General features: G+C 40.7%; 1 protein-coding gene across 1 annotated transcript in view; it reads right to left on the reverse strand.

The window, feature by feature from the left end:
- Window positions 1-15659, reverse strand: part of LOC142310738 (prominin-1-A-like) — a 135031-nt gene that overhangs the window by 50046 nt on the left and 69326 nt on the right. The window contains exons 7-9 of the mRNA XM_075348370.1: window positions 15500-15589; window positions 3421-3620; window positions 1048-1122 (exon numbers count right to left, since the gene is read on the reverse strand). Coding sequence (XP_075204485.1) covers window positions 1048-1122; window positions 3421-3620; window positions 15500-15589 — 365 coding nt within the window. The remainder of the gene's footprint in view (window positions 1-1047; window positions 1123-3420; window positions 3621-15499; window positions 15590-15659) is intronic.

A 15659-nucleotide genomic window follows, 5' to 3' on the forward strand; every position in this document is an offset into this window, starting at 1 on the left:
CTTTTGTTATTTTGTGTTGTCTCATGTTGTCTGTACATGTCCCCTCTGAATTGTAAAGCGCTGCGGAATATGTTAGCACTATGTAATTAAAAAAATTTAAAAAAAATATAATAATAGTTTTCAAGCCTAGTTGGTCGAAACTGAACAATCCCTTCTTGTCAAAAGGGTTTAGCAATCGATCCCAAACCAGAGAATTGCTTTAAAGAGAGCCGGCTTGAGGTTTCATTTAAGGGATTTTCCACCTTCGGGGACATTTTTTGTTTTCTTACTTTGGGTTGCAAATCATTTTTCACAATCAGGTCTCATTTAAAATTTTGCACCGCTGGATTTTACAGGCTCTTAACCTCCTCTGTGCCTTCAACTTTGATGTGGTCTCATGAATACTCAAGTCTGAATGAGCTCACTGAAGGATTCTTAGTTAACTCATTCTCCAGCAGAGAGGTTATAGAAGGTGAATTGCAAAAAAAAAAACTCCATTTACTTTTATTTCAGAAAAAAGGGGGGAGGGTTGTTCACCTTTTGGGGACACTTGTTTTACTTTTTTTTTTTTTTTTTTTTTTTTTAAATCGTAACAGTTAAATACATAAAACCATTCCTCACTTTACACTTCCAGTAGAACATTTCTCATAGATCATGTGCTATATTCTTGACACCGCCCAACCAGAAGTAAATCATTTAGACTCATGGACCTAGTTCTGGACAAAATTTGCACTTTCTCCTAATCCATTCAAGTAAAGGAAAAAGTAATATGATAGACAAAGAAAGAATCGTCCAGAATCTGCGGGAGTTTACATTTTCCTGAAAGTAACAGCCAGGTGGAAATCTTTTGGAGAACACAAGGTTAATCTTTTCCTGTGGGGGGAGGCTCCGGCTGCAGGAAGCCATCTCACAGTCAGATTCAGGTCTGATCAGAGTACACAATATTATGCAGTAAAGGATTAATTTCTTTTACAGTAACCATGGAATAACATAACACAATATTATAAAGCAACGTTTTTGTTTTTTTCAGGCGCTTATAAATCACAAAAGTGGCAACATCAGGTTTACCTTCTGGATCGTGCCGTCAACTCCGGAGTTCAAAAAGTCGTCAATGTCATTCAACTGGTTTGTAAAACTTGGTATCTGCAAATATACAGTTGTAAAAAGTATTAGAAATCAATAAGGGGGAACCCGAACCTAGATATTAGGAAGTGAAGGCCAAGTGTCCAGCCAATCACTGAAGCCCCAGCATTAACCATCAGCAACCGGTATGATCAGAAAATGCATCCGACAATTATTATTAGTGTTATCTCCTCTAAAATGATGGAATGTCACTAGGAAATGCTATAGTATGGTGATCAGTTTTGGGCACAATCTTACAGGATGGCGAAGGCTGGAAAAGGATGGCACAGGATGGCAAAGGATAGCGCAGGATGGCAAAGGATAGCACAGGATGGCAAAGGATAGCACAGGATGGCAAAGGATAGCACAGGATGGCAAAGGATAGCACAGGATGGCAAAGGATAGCACAGGATGGCACAGGATGGCAAAGGATGGCACAGGATGGCAAAGGATGGCACAGGATGGCAAAGGATAGCGCAGGATGGCAAAGGATGGTAAAGGATAGCACAGGATGGCAAAGGATAGCACAGGATGGTAAAGGATAGCACAGGATGGTAAAGGATAGCACAGGATGGTGAAGGATAGCACAGGATGGTGAAGGATAGCACAGGATGGTAAAGGATAGCACAGGATGGTAAAGGATAGCACAGGATGGTAAAGGATAGCACAGGATGGTAAAGGATAGCACAGGATGGTGAAGGATAGCACAGGATGGTGAAGGATAGCACAGGATGGTGAAGGATAGCACAGGATGGCGAAGGATAGCACAGGATGGCGAAGGATAGCACAGGATGGCGAAGGATAGCACAGGATGGCGAAGGATAGCACAGGATGGCGAAGGATGGCACAGGATGGCGAAGGATGGCACAGGATGGCGAAGGATGGCACAGGATGGTAAAGGATGGCACAGGATGGTAAAGGATGGCACAGGATGGTGAAGGATGGCACAGGATGGTGAAGGATGGCACAGGATGGTGAAGGATAGCACAGGATGGTGAAGGATAGCACAGGATGGTGAAGGATAGCACAGGATGGTGAAGGATAGCACAGGATGGTGAAGGATAGCACAGGATGGTGAAGGATAGCACAGGATGGTGAAGGATAGCACAGGATGGTGAAGGATAGCACAGGATGGTGAAGGATAGCACAGGATGGTGAAGGATAGCACAGGATGGTGAAGGATAGCACAGGATGGTGAAGGATAGCACAGGATGGTGAAGGATAGCACAGGATGGTGAAGGATAGCACAGGATGGTGAAGGATAGCACAGTTGCAGGGGAAAACTGAAGAGTCACAGTACTGTATTAGAACAGTAACAATGTCCGGACAAAAATACTGAGCGATGAGCGGTATTGGGGAAAGTCCAGAAGGAATACAAAGTATATCTAATGTAAATTTAATGGATATTTTTTATTATTATTATTTTTATTATTATTATTAGAATAAAGAAAAAAATTACATGGGAAAAAAAAAAAAATCACTATCATCATATTATAAGTAACAAGTCCAGCCGTCTACGCGTTTCAAAGCCGGTCTGGCATCATCATGTAATTTGTGAGGTCTGATGAAACCACCGGCTTGGAGGTGAAACGCGTTGCACACACTTTCTACTTCTGATATGATGCCAGGTTGTTTTTAAACTTTTCATTAACAGTCTAATAAAAATATCCCTTAAATGTACAGAGGATCCACTTTGTATTTTATCTGGACAACCCCCAACCAATTTCTTTCTACTAATTATTTTCACGGGTGCTCAGACAATATAGACAATTGTATTTGTGGTACAAAAAGTGTCCGGTACAGGACATGACCGTTTCATTCTGTGCCAATTTGGTGGTCCTCCATGTGACAGATGACTGATGTGCCGATAGATGAGCAGAGACTGGTGCGGGAACCAGGGCAGAGAGCAGCAGTGACTGGGACAGGTTATGGGCTCTATTTATTTTTCCCTTATTTGTTTGTTTTTTTTTCATTCTGGACAATCCCTTTAAGAGCATCTTATGTCATTGCTGCGCTCCCATGAGCCACATGTCCAAGACCCCAGCAGCTGAAGAAATGTAACACATAAGAACCAAGTCTCCTGTAAAGTGTTGCAATTATTGCAGCAATCACAGCACCGCTTGCAACAATGTAACAAGAAAAGAAAGTTATTAAAAAAAAAAAAAAGGCAAAAAACTTGTTAAACAATTTTTCTTAGTAACTTTCTGCACATTAATTCCTCTGGACAGGAGAGAGTCCAGCATTTACCGCCCGTCATATTGACTTCCCCATAAAGTAAGAACATTATGAAGTATAAGGATGTGGTGAAACGTCGCTTACGCTCTGGAAGTTGGCGTCCAGATACAGGTCATCGACTGAGACTGGAGGAGGCGAACCACAGGGGGTCCCGCAGGAGGCCAGCGTGTTATTGATCTGATCTCTGATGGTGGAAAGATTGTGGAAGATCTGATTCTGGAGATCTTGTAGAGCGTTGAAGGAATCATTCACATTTCTCAAGGCGATTGCAGTGGCATTTAGGTCTATGGGGGGGGGGGATAAAAAAAAAAAAAAAGTGAAAATAAACCCTTTATACATAAAAAGTACATAATACCGCACAATGTGCCAATAATATATATATATATATATATATATATATATATATATATATATATATATAATATATCAAATATATCTAAAATATATCTAAAACATATAATATATAAAATATATCTAAAACATATATAAAATATATAAATATTTTATATTTTAATATATTTTATATTATATATAAAAAATATTATATAAAATATATCTAAAATATATATATATTTTAGATATATTTTATATAATATATTTTATATTATATATAAAAATTATATAAAATATATCTAAAATATATAATATATAACATATATCTAAAATATATATATATAATATATAAAATATATCTAAAATATATCTAAAACATATAATATATAAAATATATCTAAAATATATCTAAAACATATAATATCTAAAATATATCTAAAATAAATATCTAAAATATAGAATATATAAAATATATCTAAAATATATATATATTAGATATATTTTATATAATATTTTATATTATATATAAAAAATATCTAAAATATATCTAAAATATATAATATATAAAATATATCTAAAATTAAAATATATAATATATATAAATAGTTTAGATATATTTTACATATTATATATAATACTATTTTTTATATATACCATTATATATATATATATATATATATATATATATATATATATATATATATATATATATATATATATATATATATATATATATATATATATATATATATTATAAAGGATTTTCTATAGTGTCCTATGTTTATCCCACTTTTTGAATTTTCCGCAATAGGTGGCCTCACCACATACAGCTGGTTGGAGCAAGACTTTTTTGCCGATGGTGGGGAGAAGTCAAACCCTTTATGACCGGTCATAACTAAGTTAAGTTTACCCTCTAGAGACATTTGGAATGATTCAGTGTTTCCGCACAATTTAGGGTCATTTCCTCCTCTTAGAAGTCCTGAAATCCCTTTTCAGCATCGGCTTGTGATCAAATCACGAGCTCATGGTTCGTCTTTTTTTTATTGCGGGAAGCAAAGCTCAGGAGTGTTTTTTGTGACGGTTAAAGATCATTCATGAAGTTACTGAGATCATAAATCGCTCATTGTGATTCTTTATACGACCAAAAAGGAGCCACATGACCGAAACAGCCCCTAACCAGCGACCTCGAGGCTTGTGACCAGCCCCCAATATCACCGGGTGCCAGGGTTTAGGACATCAGGTGGTCACCAGACTCCTTGGACAACTAAAGAAGTCATATTCTATAATCAGAAGAGAAGCAAAAGGCAAAAGAAATCAGAAAAAGTGAGAAAAGCCAAGAAAGAAACAAGCTAAGAGCCAACTAAAGAGGGAATAAATACAATTACTGCAACTGATGTGGCTGGAGGAAAATGGCTTACCGATATTGTAAATGGGAAATGACAAGGTGTCCATAAAGACAACACCGGCCTGCGATGGATCACAATGGCTGAGCAATGGTGGAGTTTTTTGACAGCCATAATGAAAGATCTCCATAACTGGGCGCTGGAAACAAGATTATATACTGTATAATATACAGTGTGTCCACCCATATCCTGTCCACCGCCATTAACTTGAGACCGGCGGCAGCTATAGGCATAGAAGTGGTGTCTAGGTATAGTAAAGTAGCCATAAGCTGGCTACGCAATGAAACCACCTATAGCGCCACCTGGTGGAAAACATCGGAGTTAGCATTTTTATCTCGAAAACGGAACGAGATAGAGAAAAAAAAAGGGAATTACAAAGTTGTAGGGCATCATCAATTCAATACGAATCTACACCTTGCATACAGAAATGCTATGATTAGAACGTGTAAAACTCACAAGGCTGCGGGCGTGAAGCGATACCTCATGGAGACCTTCCTACAAGTCATTGGGTATGGTGGCTGTGTGCAGTGGCCTCCACGCTCACCTGACCTGACCCCATTGGACTTCTTTCTGTGAGGTCACATCAAACAGCAGGTGCATGCGACCCCTCCCCCAACATTGCAGGACCTACGACGATGTATCACAGATGCTTGTGCAAACGTGTCACCTACCATATTGCACAACGTGCAGCAAGATACAGTATGCTGTGCAGAGCCCAGATGTGCATTGCAGCTGACGGGGGACACTGTGAGCATCAAAGTTAAATGAGCGCCATATGCGTGACCAGCATTTAATATTTGGGGGGGGTCATGGGTTTCATATCATAGCATTTCTGTATACAAGGTGTCGAGTCGTATTGAATTGATGATTAACTACAATTTTTTAATTCATTTTTTTCTCTCTCTCATTCGGTTTTCAAAATAAAAATGCTAACTCCGTTGTTTTCCACCAGGTGGTGCTATAGGGTGTTTCATTGTGTAGCGCATGGCTACTTTACTATACCTAGACACCACTTCTATGCCTGTAGCTGCCGCCGTTCTCAAGTTAATGGCGGTGGACAGGATATGGGTGGACACACCGTATACCAAGAAGGAAACCTGTGTCCCCTGTAGGGAGGAAGCAATTTAAAGTGGATCCAGTCACCTTTTTAATTAGGTGGGAAGAATCTGTAAAAAGAGAGTTCAACTGTACAAGTGCTGCCATGTGAGCAAAAAAATATGGCAAATGTACTAAAGTCATAAAAATGGTGTGTAGGCACCAGGACTTCATGTACTAATACCAGGACCTCATGTGCCAGCGCCAGAGCATCATGTACTTGCATCAGGACCACTTGTACTCAGCATCAAGGCAGCCTCAATGTGATATGGCCGGATATTGCCACCAGCACAAGAGGTTCTGATGCGAGTAAAGGAGGACCTAATGCCAGGAAATGAGGCGTAAGTGGTCCTGGTGCCAATACATAAGGCTGCCCTGACACCAACACATGAAGTCCTAGTGCTGGCATCAGGACCACTTGTACTCAGCACCAAGACCGCCTCATTTACTGGCACCAGGGCCTCATGTACTGGCACCAAGACCACTTGTTCTGGTGGCAATATCCTGCCTGCCGACACACTTTTCTTTCTACATCCTTACGGACCTCCTATCCACATTCTCTGTGTACAACATTTGTTGGAAACTAGGGCAGAGGGGACCTTCATCTTTTTTGCACAGGGACCATCCAAAGTCTCTGTCCAATCAAATTATTAAACATTTACTCCCAAAAAAAAAAAAAAAAAAAAAAAAAAAAAAAAAAAAATCACAAAATATCACTTATCTTCTGTATAGGGAATAATTTACGGATTTCCGTGGGTAAAAGGCTAAGAACTACATAGAGCCCAAGATCAGGGGTCTACAAGCCCGAAAACGAGGCTCTGTGGCCACATCCTGAATGGAGATGGTCATGCGCAGCCTTGGCTCGATTAATCATCCACGGAATTGTAGGAGGAAGCCAAGTGCTGAACGCGGCCATTTCTGTGTGTCCCTTTAACTATGAAAACGGTTTCTGGGTTCTAGAACCCCAATTTCAGGATGTCAGATCCCAAAGGATCAGCAAGATTCGGTATCCCCTAACCCATGTATAGGGCATTCATATACATTGTTATTTTTGAAACCATGTATGTATGTTAAAACAATGTATGAAATTGGCACGGTTCATGATGTGACAATAGTGTCCCCGGTGGGGACATAAACCCCGGTATAACCAGTGAGATTAGCTTTATCTTGATCAAACAAGCAGCTTTCCTGTTGTATAAAGAGAGATGATGTATCCAGTCTGACCGGCTCTACCATGGTCTATGTTCCAGGAATCAGAACGCCGCTCCACACATGACTGCAAATGTTTTCCCAATTTTACTTCCTGATAACAGAAAACTTCAATTAACCCATTCATTGTATACAATAGTCAAAAGCAGAAGCAACCTTTGTAGGCGCCATTCATTTTATTCTATGGTCGTCTCTCGCAGAGGTTTTTCAAAACAGACAGATGTTGAGAAAAGATAGAAAGAAGAGAAAAATAAAAAAACGGATTGGGCATATTGGATACTAATATGCCCAATCCTTATTTTTGTAGTTATTTTTTTAAAAAAGGGATTGGGCATGTTGGATAACAATATGTTCAATCCTATTTTTTATTTATTTAAAAAAAAAGGGGGATTTTGGACATGTTGGATTGCAATATGTCCCATATCAAATTTGTATAAAAACGGGATTGGGCACGTTGAATACCAATATGCCCAATCCTTATTTTTTTCCATTTTTATTTTACTTTTGTTCATTTATTTTTTTAAGGGATTGGGCATGTTGGATAACAATATGTTCAATCCTATTTTTTATTTATTTAAAAAAAGGGGGATTTTGGACATGTTGGATTGCAATATGTCCCATATCAAATTTGTATAAAAACGGGATTGGGCATGTTGAATACCAATATGCCCAATCCTTATTTTTTTTCCATTTTTATTTTATTTTTGTTTATTTATTTATTTTTTTTTTTAAGGGATTGGGCAGGTTGGATAGCAATATGTTCAATCCTATTTTTTATTTATTTATTATAAGAAAAAAAAAAAAAAAAAGAAGGGGATTGGGCATGTTGGATTGCATTATGTCCCATATTTTTTTTAAAAAACGGGATTGGGCATGTTGGATACCAATATGTCCAATTCTTATTTTTTTCTATTTTTTATTTATTCATTTATTTATTTAAAAAAAAAAAAAGGGATAGGGCATGTTGGATAGCAATATGCCCCATTTTTATTTTATTTTTTTTTAAAAAACGGGATTGGGCATGTTGGATAACAATATGTCCAATACTTATTTTTTCTATTTTTATATAAAGGTGCCTTACAGCAGCATATCCCCCTCTACCCATTGATCACACACGTAAGCTCAGTTGAGTATTGATTTGTATGGGTGTCTTGGTAGGACCAGCTGTCGGATGACCATTCTTAAAGTTCATTTTTACTGCAAGTAACTGTTGTTCTAAAAAGTTGTTGAAATGCGATAATCTGTAACTACACATGACATATTACACAATAGACATGCGTGCCTAAACGAATATAAATGTTTGGAGGGGAAGGGGGGGGGGGCAGGTTCAATGGCAAGTGGGGAATCTGATGCCAAATCTCTATATCCTTGGGAATTTCCAATTTGCGCCACATTTACTGTAGAGAATCCTTCCGATAATGACCCAATTACCTTTTTAGCACACAGATCATGTCCACTTTTACAATTCTTACTAAATAACTATTTGCCCTTGGCAGAATTCAGTATATTAGATACAAGACGGAAACTCAACAGGTTTTATTTAGTCAAGGAGGGTAACGGCAAGTTATTATGTGACCAGTTCAGCCCGATTGCAACAGAAATCAATCTATTGTGCAAATATTCAGCCAACAGAACTATTTCCGTAATCTCAGCTGCCAGTTACTGTAACGCTCTGCGCCATGATGAAAGATTCTTTTTTTTTTGTAACGAGGGTTTGCTGAAGGATTGATTTACAGCAGATTAATATAATTTATCATGGAGACTAATCAACAAGCAGGAACAAAAAAAAAAAAAAAATCAAGAGTCAATAGATTTGGTGGAGCATTGATTATCAGCCAATATCCATTTTGTCAACTACAATTTTGTTACATTTTTTCATATTAACCTATCAAATAATATTAAACAAACTATGGGGTTCCAAAAAGGAACAGGATGCAAATAAAAAAATTCTAAATGTATATATATATATATATATATATATATATATATATATATATATATATATTATATATATATATATTATATATTATATATATATATATATACACACACACACATATATACGTGTGTGTGTGTGTGTGTGTATGTGTGTGTGTTAGGTCCAGAAATATTTGGACAGTGACACAATTTTGGCGAGTTGGGCTCTGCATGCCACCACATTGGATTTGAAATGAAACCTCTACAACAGAATTCAAGTGCAGATTGTAACGTTTAATTTGAAGGTTTGAACAAAAATATCTGATAGAAATTGTAGGAATTGTCACATTTCTTTACAAACACTCCACATTTTAGGAGGTCAAAAGTAATTGGACAAAAAAACCAAACCCAAACAAAATATTTTTATTTTCAATATTTTGTTGCGAATCTTTTGGAGGCAATCACTGCCTTAAGTCTGGAACTCATGGACATCACCAAACGCTGGGTTTCCTCCTTCTTAATGCTTTGCCAGGCCTTTACAGCCGCAGCCTTCAGGTCTTGCTTGTTTGTGGGTCTTTCCGTCTTAAGTCTGGATTTGAGCAAGTGAAATGCATGCTCAATTGGGTTAAGATCTGGTGATTGACTTGGCCATTGCAGAATGTTCCACTTTTTTGCACTCATGAACTCCTGGGTAGCTTTGGCTGTATGCTTGGGGTCATTGTCCATCTGTACTATGAAGCGCCGTCCGATCAACTTTGCGGCATTTGGCTGAATCTGGGCTGAAAGTATATCCCGGTACACTTCAGAATTCATCCGGCTACTCTTGTCCGCTGTTATGTCATCAATAAACACAAGTGACCCAGTGCCATTGAAAGCCATGCATGCCCATGCCATCACGTTGCCTCCACCATGTTTTACAGAGGATGTGGTGTGCCTTGGATCATGTGCCGTTCCCTTTCTTCTCCACACTTTTTTCTTCCCATCATTCTGGTACAGGTTGATCTTGGTCTCATCTGTCCATAGAATACTTTTCCAGAACTGAGCTGGCTTCATGAGGTGTTTTTCAGCAAATTTAACTCTGGCCTGTCTATTTTTGGAATTGATGAATGGTTTGCATCTAGATGTGAACCCTTTGTATTTACTTTCATGGAGTCTTCTCTTTACTGTTGACTTAGAGACAGATACACCTACTTCACTGAGAGTGTTCTGGACTTCAGTTGATGTTGTGAACGGGTTCTTCTTCACCAAAGAAAGTATGCGGCGATCATCCACCACTGTTGTCATCCGTGGACGCCCAGGCCTTTTTGAGTTCCCAAGCTCACCAGTCAATTCCTTTTTTCTCAGAATGTACCCGACTGTTGATTTTGCTACTCCAAGCATGTCTGCTATCTCTCTGATGGATTTTTTCTTTTTTTTCAGCCTCAGGATGTTCTGCTTCACCTCAATTGAGAGTTCCTTAGACCGCATGTTGTCTGGTCACAGCAACAGCTTCCAAATGCAAAACCACACACTTGTAATCAACCCCAGACCTTTTAACTACTTCATTGATTACAGGTTAACGAGGGAGACGCCTTCAGCGTTAATTGCAGCCCTTAGAGTCCCTTGTCCAATTACTTTTGGTCCCTTGAAAAAGAGGAGGCTATGCATTACAGAGCTATGATTCCTAAACCCTTTCTCCGATTTGGATGTGAAAACTCTCATATTGCAGCTGGGAGTGTGCACTTTCAGCCCATATTATATATATAATTGTATTTCTGAACATCTTTTTGTAAACAGCTAAAATAACAAAACTTGTGTCACTGTCCAAATATTTCTGGCCCTGACTGTATATATATTCATACACACACACACATATATATACATATATATATATACATACATATATATATTATATATGTGTGTGTATGAATATATATATATATATCTATATCTAAACATCTATATACAATAAATATTGAAGATATATATAAAAATATAATATAAATGTCTAAAAAACATATATACATACATATATATATACATACATACATACATACATACATGTATATATATATATATATATATATATATATATATATATATATATATATATATTATGTATGTATCTCCCGCGCAAGTTACGTGTGGACCCCAGGGGAGGACTTGGAGTTCTCCGGCTTTGAACAACCGTCACATTTGGATATTTTGATAGCGGAAGAAGGCAGGAGGTAAATCTAACCGCACCTTGAAATAGAAGCATTAAAACCACATTGCTCCTTATATCCCGTGTATAAACCCAGAACATGGTGCCAGGTTTTGCATACGCCCTTAGTGCGGTATTTTTATTTTTTTATAGATCCCACCAATTAAGTGCTAAAAGTGCAAGCTGGAAAAACACAACCAGGCCATAATTTACGGCGTATGACGGCCATTCACATCTTACTCAACCGTCTGATTGATGTCATAAATAGAGCAAAGACAACCAAAATGTTCACGTTTGTTCCGTCCTCTACAAGCCGACCATAGCGAGCCGGGATTCATCCGCAGCTGGGAGGTTAATGGCTGACGATTATTGCTTTATTTAGAGCTTGGACAGCCAATTACTCAGGAGCAGTAATAAAATAAACCCGCCATCCTGCAATAATAACGGATAACTTTATGACGTCTGGGTATCGGTTAAACTCGGGGCCAAAAAGGAGGAATTTTGATTCACAAATCAAGTTATTAAAGACTATTGGAGTTTACTAATTACTGTAAGTCCGGGCTCTAACCAGTGTATAAATAATCATTAGGAAAAATGGATCATCACCTATTCCTTGTGCAATCTGTTTGTTTTGGGGGTTTTTTTTTTACAAATCAACCATTATCAATATTCACAAGACCAAATACAGTTTCTTCTATTAAAGAATTGCAACGGGTCTGTAAAAATCCAGTATTAAATCATTGATTTGTAGGGGATCCAATTTTTATTTTCCTTTTTGTGCTTCAGATTGAATGATTGAGCCTCATCCGACAGAGAAGATAATGTGTCGCCCTGGGCAAGCCAGGGGACACAGGTCACACACCACCACACCCCACATCCCAGGTAGGCACACCTAAGCTGAACCAAAAATCCTTGTTGCCTTCCTCCAGAGGCTGATGATTCACACCAGGGGGTGGGCCAGGCGGTTGGCTCCGCCCACCAAGGAGATCACAGCTCTGGAGGCAGGAAGTACCAGGCAGATAGCCCCGGGCAGGGCAAGAGTGAAGTCTAGCTGAGGGCTAGAGAGGAGTAAACAACTAAGTGAAAGTAAGTAAAGTAAAGGAGAAACGGAGGAAAGCAAGAGTGGTGACAGAGAGAGAGAAAAGCCTGAAGGTCCAGCTGTGTGCAGGATAGGTCAGCAAGGTCAGCAACGGCGGTGACTGTCTGGAGGGGGACCGTTTGGAAGTTCCTGGAAGGACCCCGTAGGCTGTGTGCCCGGAGGTCTGGAGCAGTGTTCCGAAGGACAGTCAGCACCAGGGCAGGGGCCTCTCGGACCCCGGCAAGGCTTGGAGTCGCCGTAAATTGCCGAATCCGTCAGTGAAGGGGACGTAGATCCCCCAACAACCAAGACCCGAGTGAAGGCAACAGCCCAACCTGTACAACAGAGACACCGCCACCGCCAGGGCACCAGTTTCTGAGGGCCAGCGCCTGCGGGCAAAGAGTAGAGCTCCTCCGGCCCAGCTTGAAGCCGGGGAGCGGGTTACCGGTGGGGACCCATCGCAACCAACAAGTACACAAGGTGCAAGGAAGAGGGACATCACCGTCACCTACTGGGAGAGCAATTGCAGCCGTCCGTGGGACCGTCTTACCAGCCGTTTGGTTTACCGTACAAACTGTGTCAACGTCTCAGGCTGAGTGAGTACCACAGTGCCGCAAGGCACAGCGCTGCCCCCGCGTCCCTGCGCCCACCAGGCCCTGCACCTCACAAACCGTCACCGGGCCCCGGGATCACCGACCCCTACCCACGGAGGGGCAACACAACACCTGGCTGCTCCGCATCACCATCCCCGGGACCCCCGTATTGAGCAGCGGTGGTGAAATCACCACAACCGTGGGTGGCGTCACGGACTATAAACAATCCCCACACCCAACAAACCCCTTTCACTCACGGGCGAGGAGTGTCGCTCGAGAAACCCCCGGGATCCGGCCTACAGCTCGAGCCACCACTGAGCAGCGGCCGCCGGACCCGAGCAGAAGGGGTGAGCGCGGTGTGCTGACACCCTCCTCCCCGCCCGCGACAATAATACGAGAGCAAACTGTGATATTCTATGTGCGCAGATTCAGTCCATGGGAAAAAAAAAGCAGACTCATTGAACTATAATTATTAGTTTTAAAGCATCATTGGTGCTGTACATGCATGTCAAAAGGGGGTTACATACATATAAAACATAGCAAACAATCTGACGTGTGAAGAGGGGGAGGGGATCCTGCCCTCACAGGGTTACAATCTGCAGGCAGAACATTGGCCATCAAGGTTTTCAGTACTTGGACCAAAAATAGATTAGTGCTTAGAACTTAGCCCAATTCTGTGTAATCACTTAAAATATGGGCAGCACTGTAGCTCAGTGGTCGGCAGTGTACGGTGGCTCAGTGGTCGGCACTGATGAGTGGCTCAGTTGTCAGCACTGTACGGTAGTTTGCACTGTACTGTGGCTCAGTGGTCGGCACTGTACAGTGGCTCAGTGGTCAGCACTGTACAGTAGTTTGCACTGTACTGTGGCTCAGTGGTCAGCACTGGACAGTGGCTCAGTGGTTAGCACTGTTGCCTTGCAGCGCTGGGATTCTAAGTTCAAATCCAACCAAGGACAAGATCTTCAAAGAGGTTGTATGTTCTCCCCGTGTTTGCGTGGTTTTCCTCCAGGTACTCCGGTTTCCTCCCACACTCCAAAGACATAGTGATAGGGAATGTAGATTGTGAGCCCCAATGGGGACAGTGATGATCACGCCTGTAAAGTGCTACGGAATATGATGATGCTATGGAAGTGATATCAAGGGGTCTCTCGATCCTCCTCCAATGGCAGATTCAGGAGAAAGAAGGATCAGACATGTTAAAATTAACATTCCAGGAGAAAGAAAAATCAGCAATGTTGGATTTTACCATATGAGGGGTGGAGGGGAGGGCCGATCAGGAATGCTGGATTTTACCATATGAGGGGGGAGGGGAGGGCCGATCAGGAATGCTGGATTTTACCATATGAGGGGGGGAGGGGAGGGCCGATCAGGAATGTTGGATTTTAGCATGTGAGGGGTGGAGGGGAGGACCGATCAGGTCTGTTGGATTTTACCATATGAGGGGTGGAGGGGAGGGCTGATCAGGAATATTGGATTTTACCATATGAGGGGTGGAGGGGAGGGCTGATCAGGAATATTGGATTTTACCATAGGAGGGGTGGAGGGGAGGGCTGATCAGGAATATTGGATTTTACCATAGGAGGGGTGGAGGGGAGGGCTGATCAGGAATATTGGATTTTACCATATGAGGGGTGGAGGGGAGGGCTGATCAGGAATATTGGATATTACCATATGAGGGGTGGAGGGGAGGGCTGATCAGGAATATTGGATTTTACCATATGAGGGGAGGAGGGGAGGGCTGATCAGGAATATTGGATTTTAACATATGAGGGGTAGAGGGGAGGGCTGATCAGGAATATTGGATTTTAACATATGAGGGGTGGAGGGGAGGGCCGATCAGGAATATTGGATTTTAACATATGAGGGGTGGAGGGGAGGGCCGATCAGGAATATTGGATTTTAGCATATGAGGGGTTGAGGGAAGGGCCAATCAGGAATGTTGGATTTTAGCATATGAGGGGTGGAGGGGAGGGCCGATCAGGAATGTTGGATTTTAACATGCCAGGGAAAAAAAGGAGCATATGGCATTTTTGGATTCCTACATATTGAAGGAAAGAAGGATCGAGTATGCTGGTGCTTATGTCATGAGCGAGGGAATGGGCAGGTTGGATTTTAATGTCTGAAAAGAAAACAAAAAAGAATGGAGAAAGCTTAAAAAAAAAAGGACCAAACTCGGAGGGGGGTGGATGGGAGAAGTATTGGGCATGTAGGATTTCAGCATGTCTGATCCTTTGTTCCTGCGGCTGATCTGCAGTGAGGTCTGGAACGAGCCGGGAGACAAAGGCTAGAAAGTGTCGTGTTAATATACAGTCACTGTATTTATGATGTATCCAACAAACAACTGAACTCTTACCATTCACCGTTGATTGTACTGTGTTCAGGGTGACATTCGCTCGTGTCTCGATGCTACTTTTGATCATCCCCCCAAGAACGGCTCCGATCCCTATACGACAAAAAAAGAAAAATATATAACTTGTAATAAAAGCAAGTCATAATCTAACCTGGAGCCGGAC

This window comes from Anomaloglossus baeobatrachus, chromosome 5 (assembly GCF_048569485.1).
Source record: "Anomaloglossus baeobatrachus isolate aAnoBae1 chromosome 5, aAnoBae1.hap1, whole genome shotgun sequence".
Lineage (NCBI taxonomy): Eukaryota > Metazoa > Chordata > Amphibia > Anura > Aromobatidae > Anomaloglossus > Anomaloglossus baeobatrachus.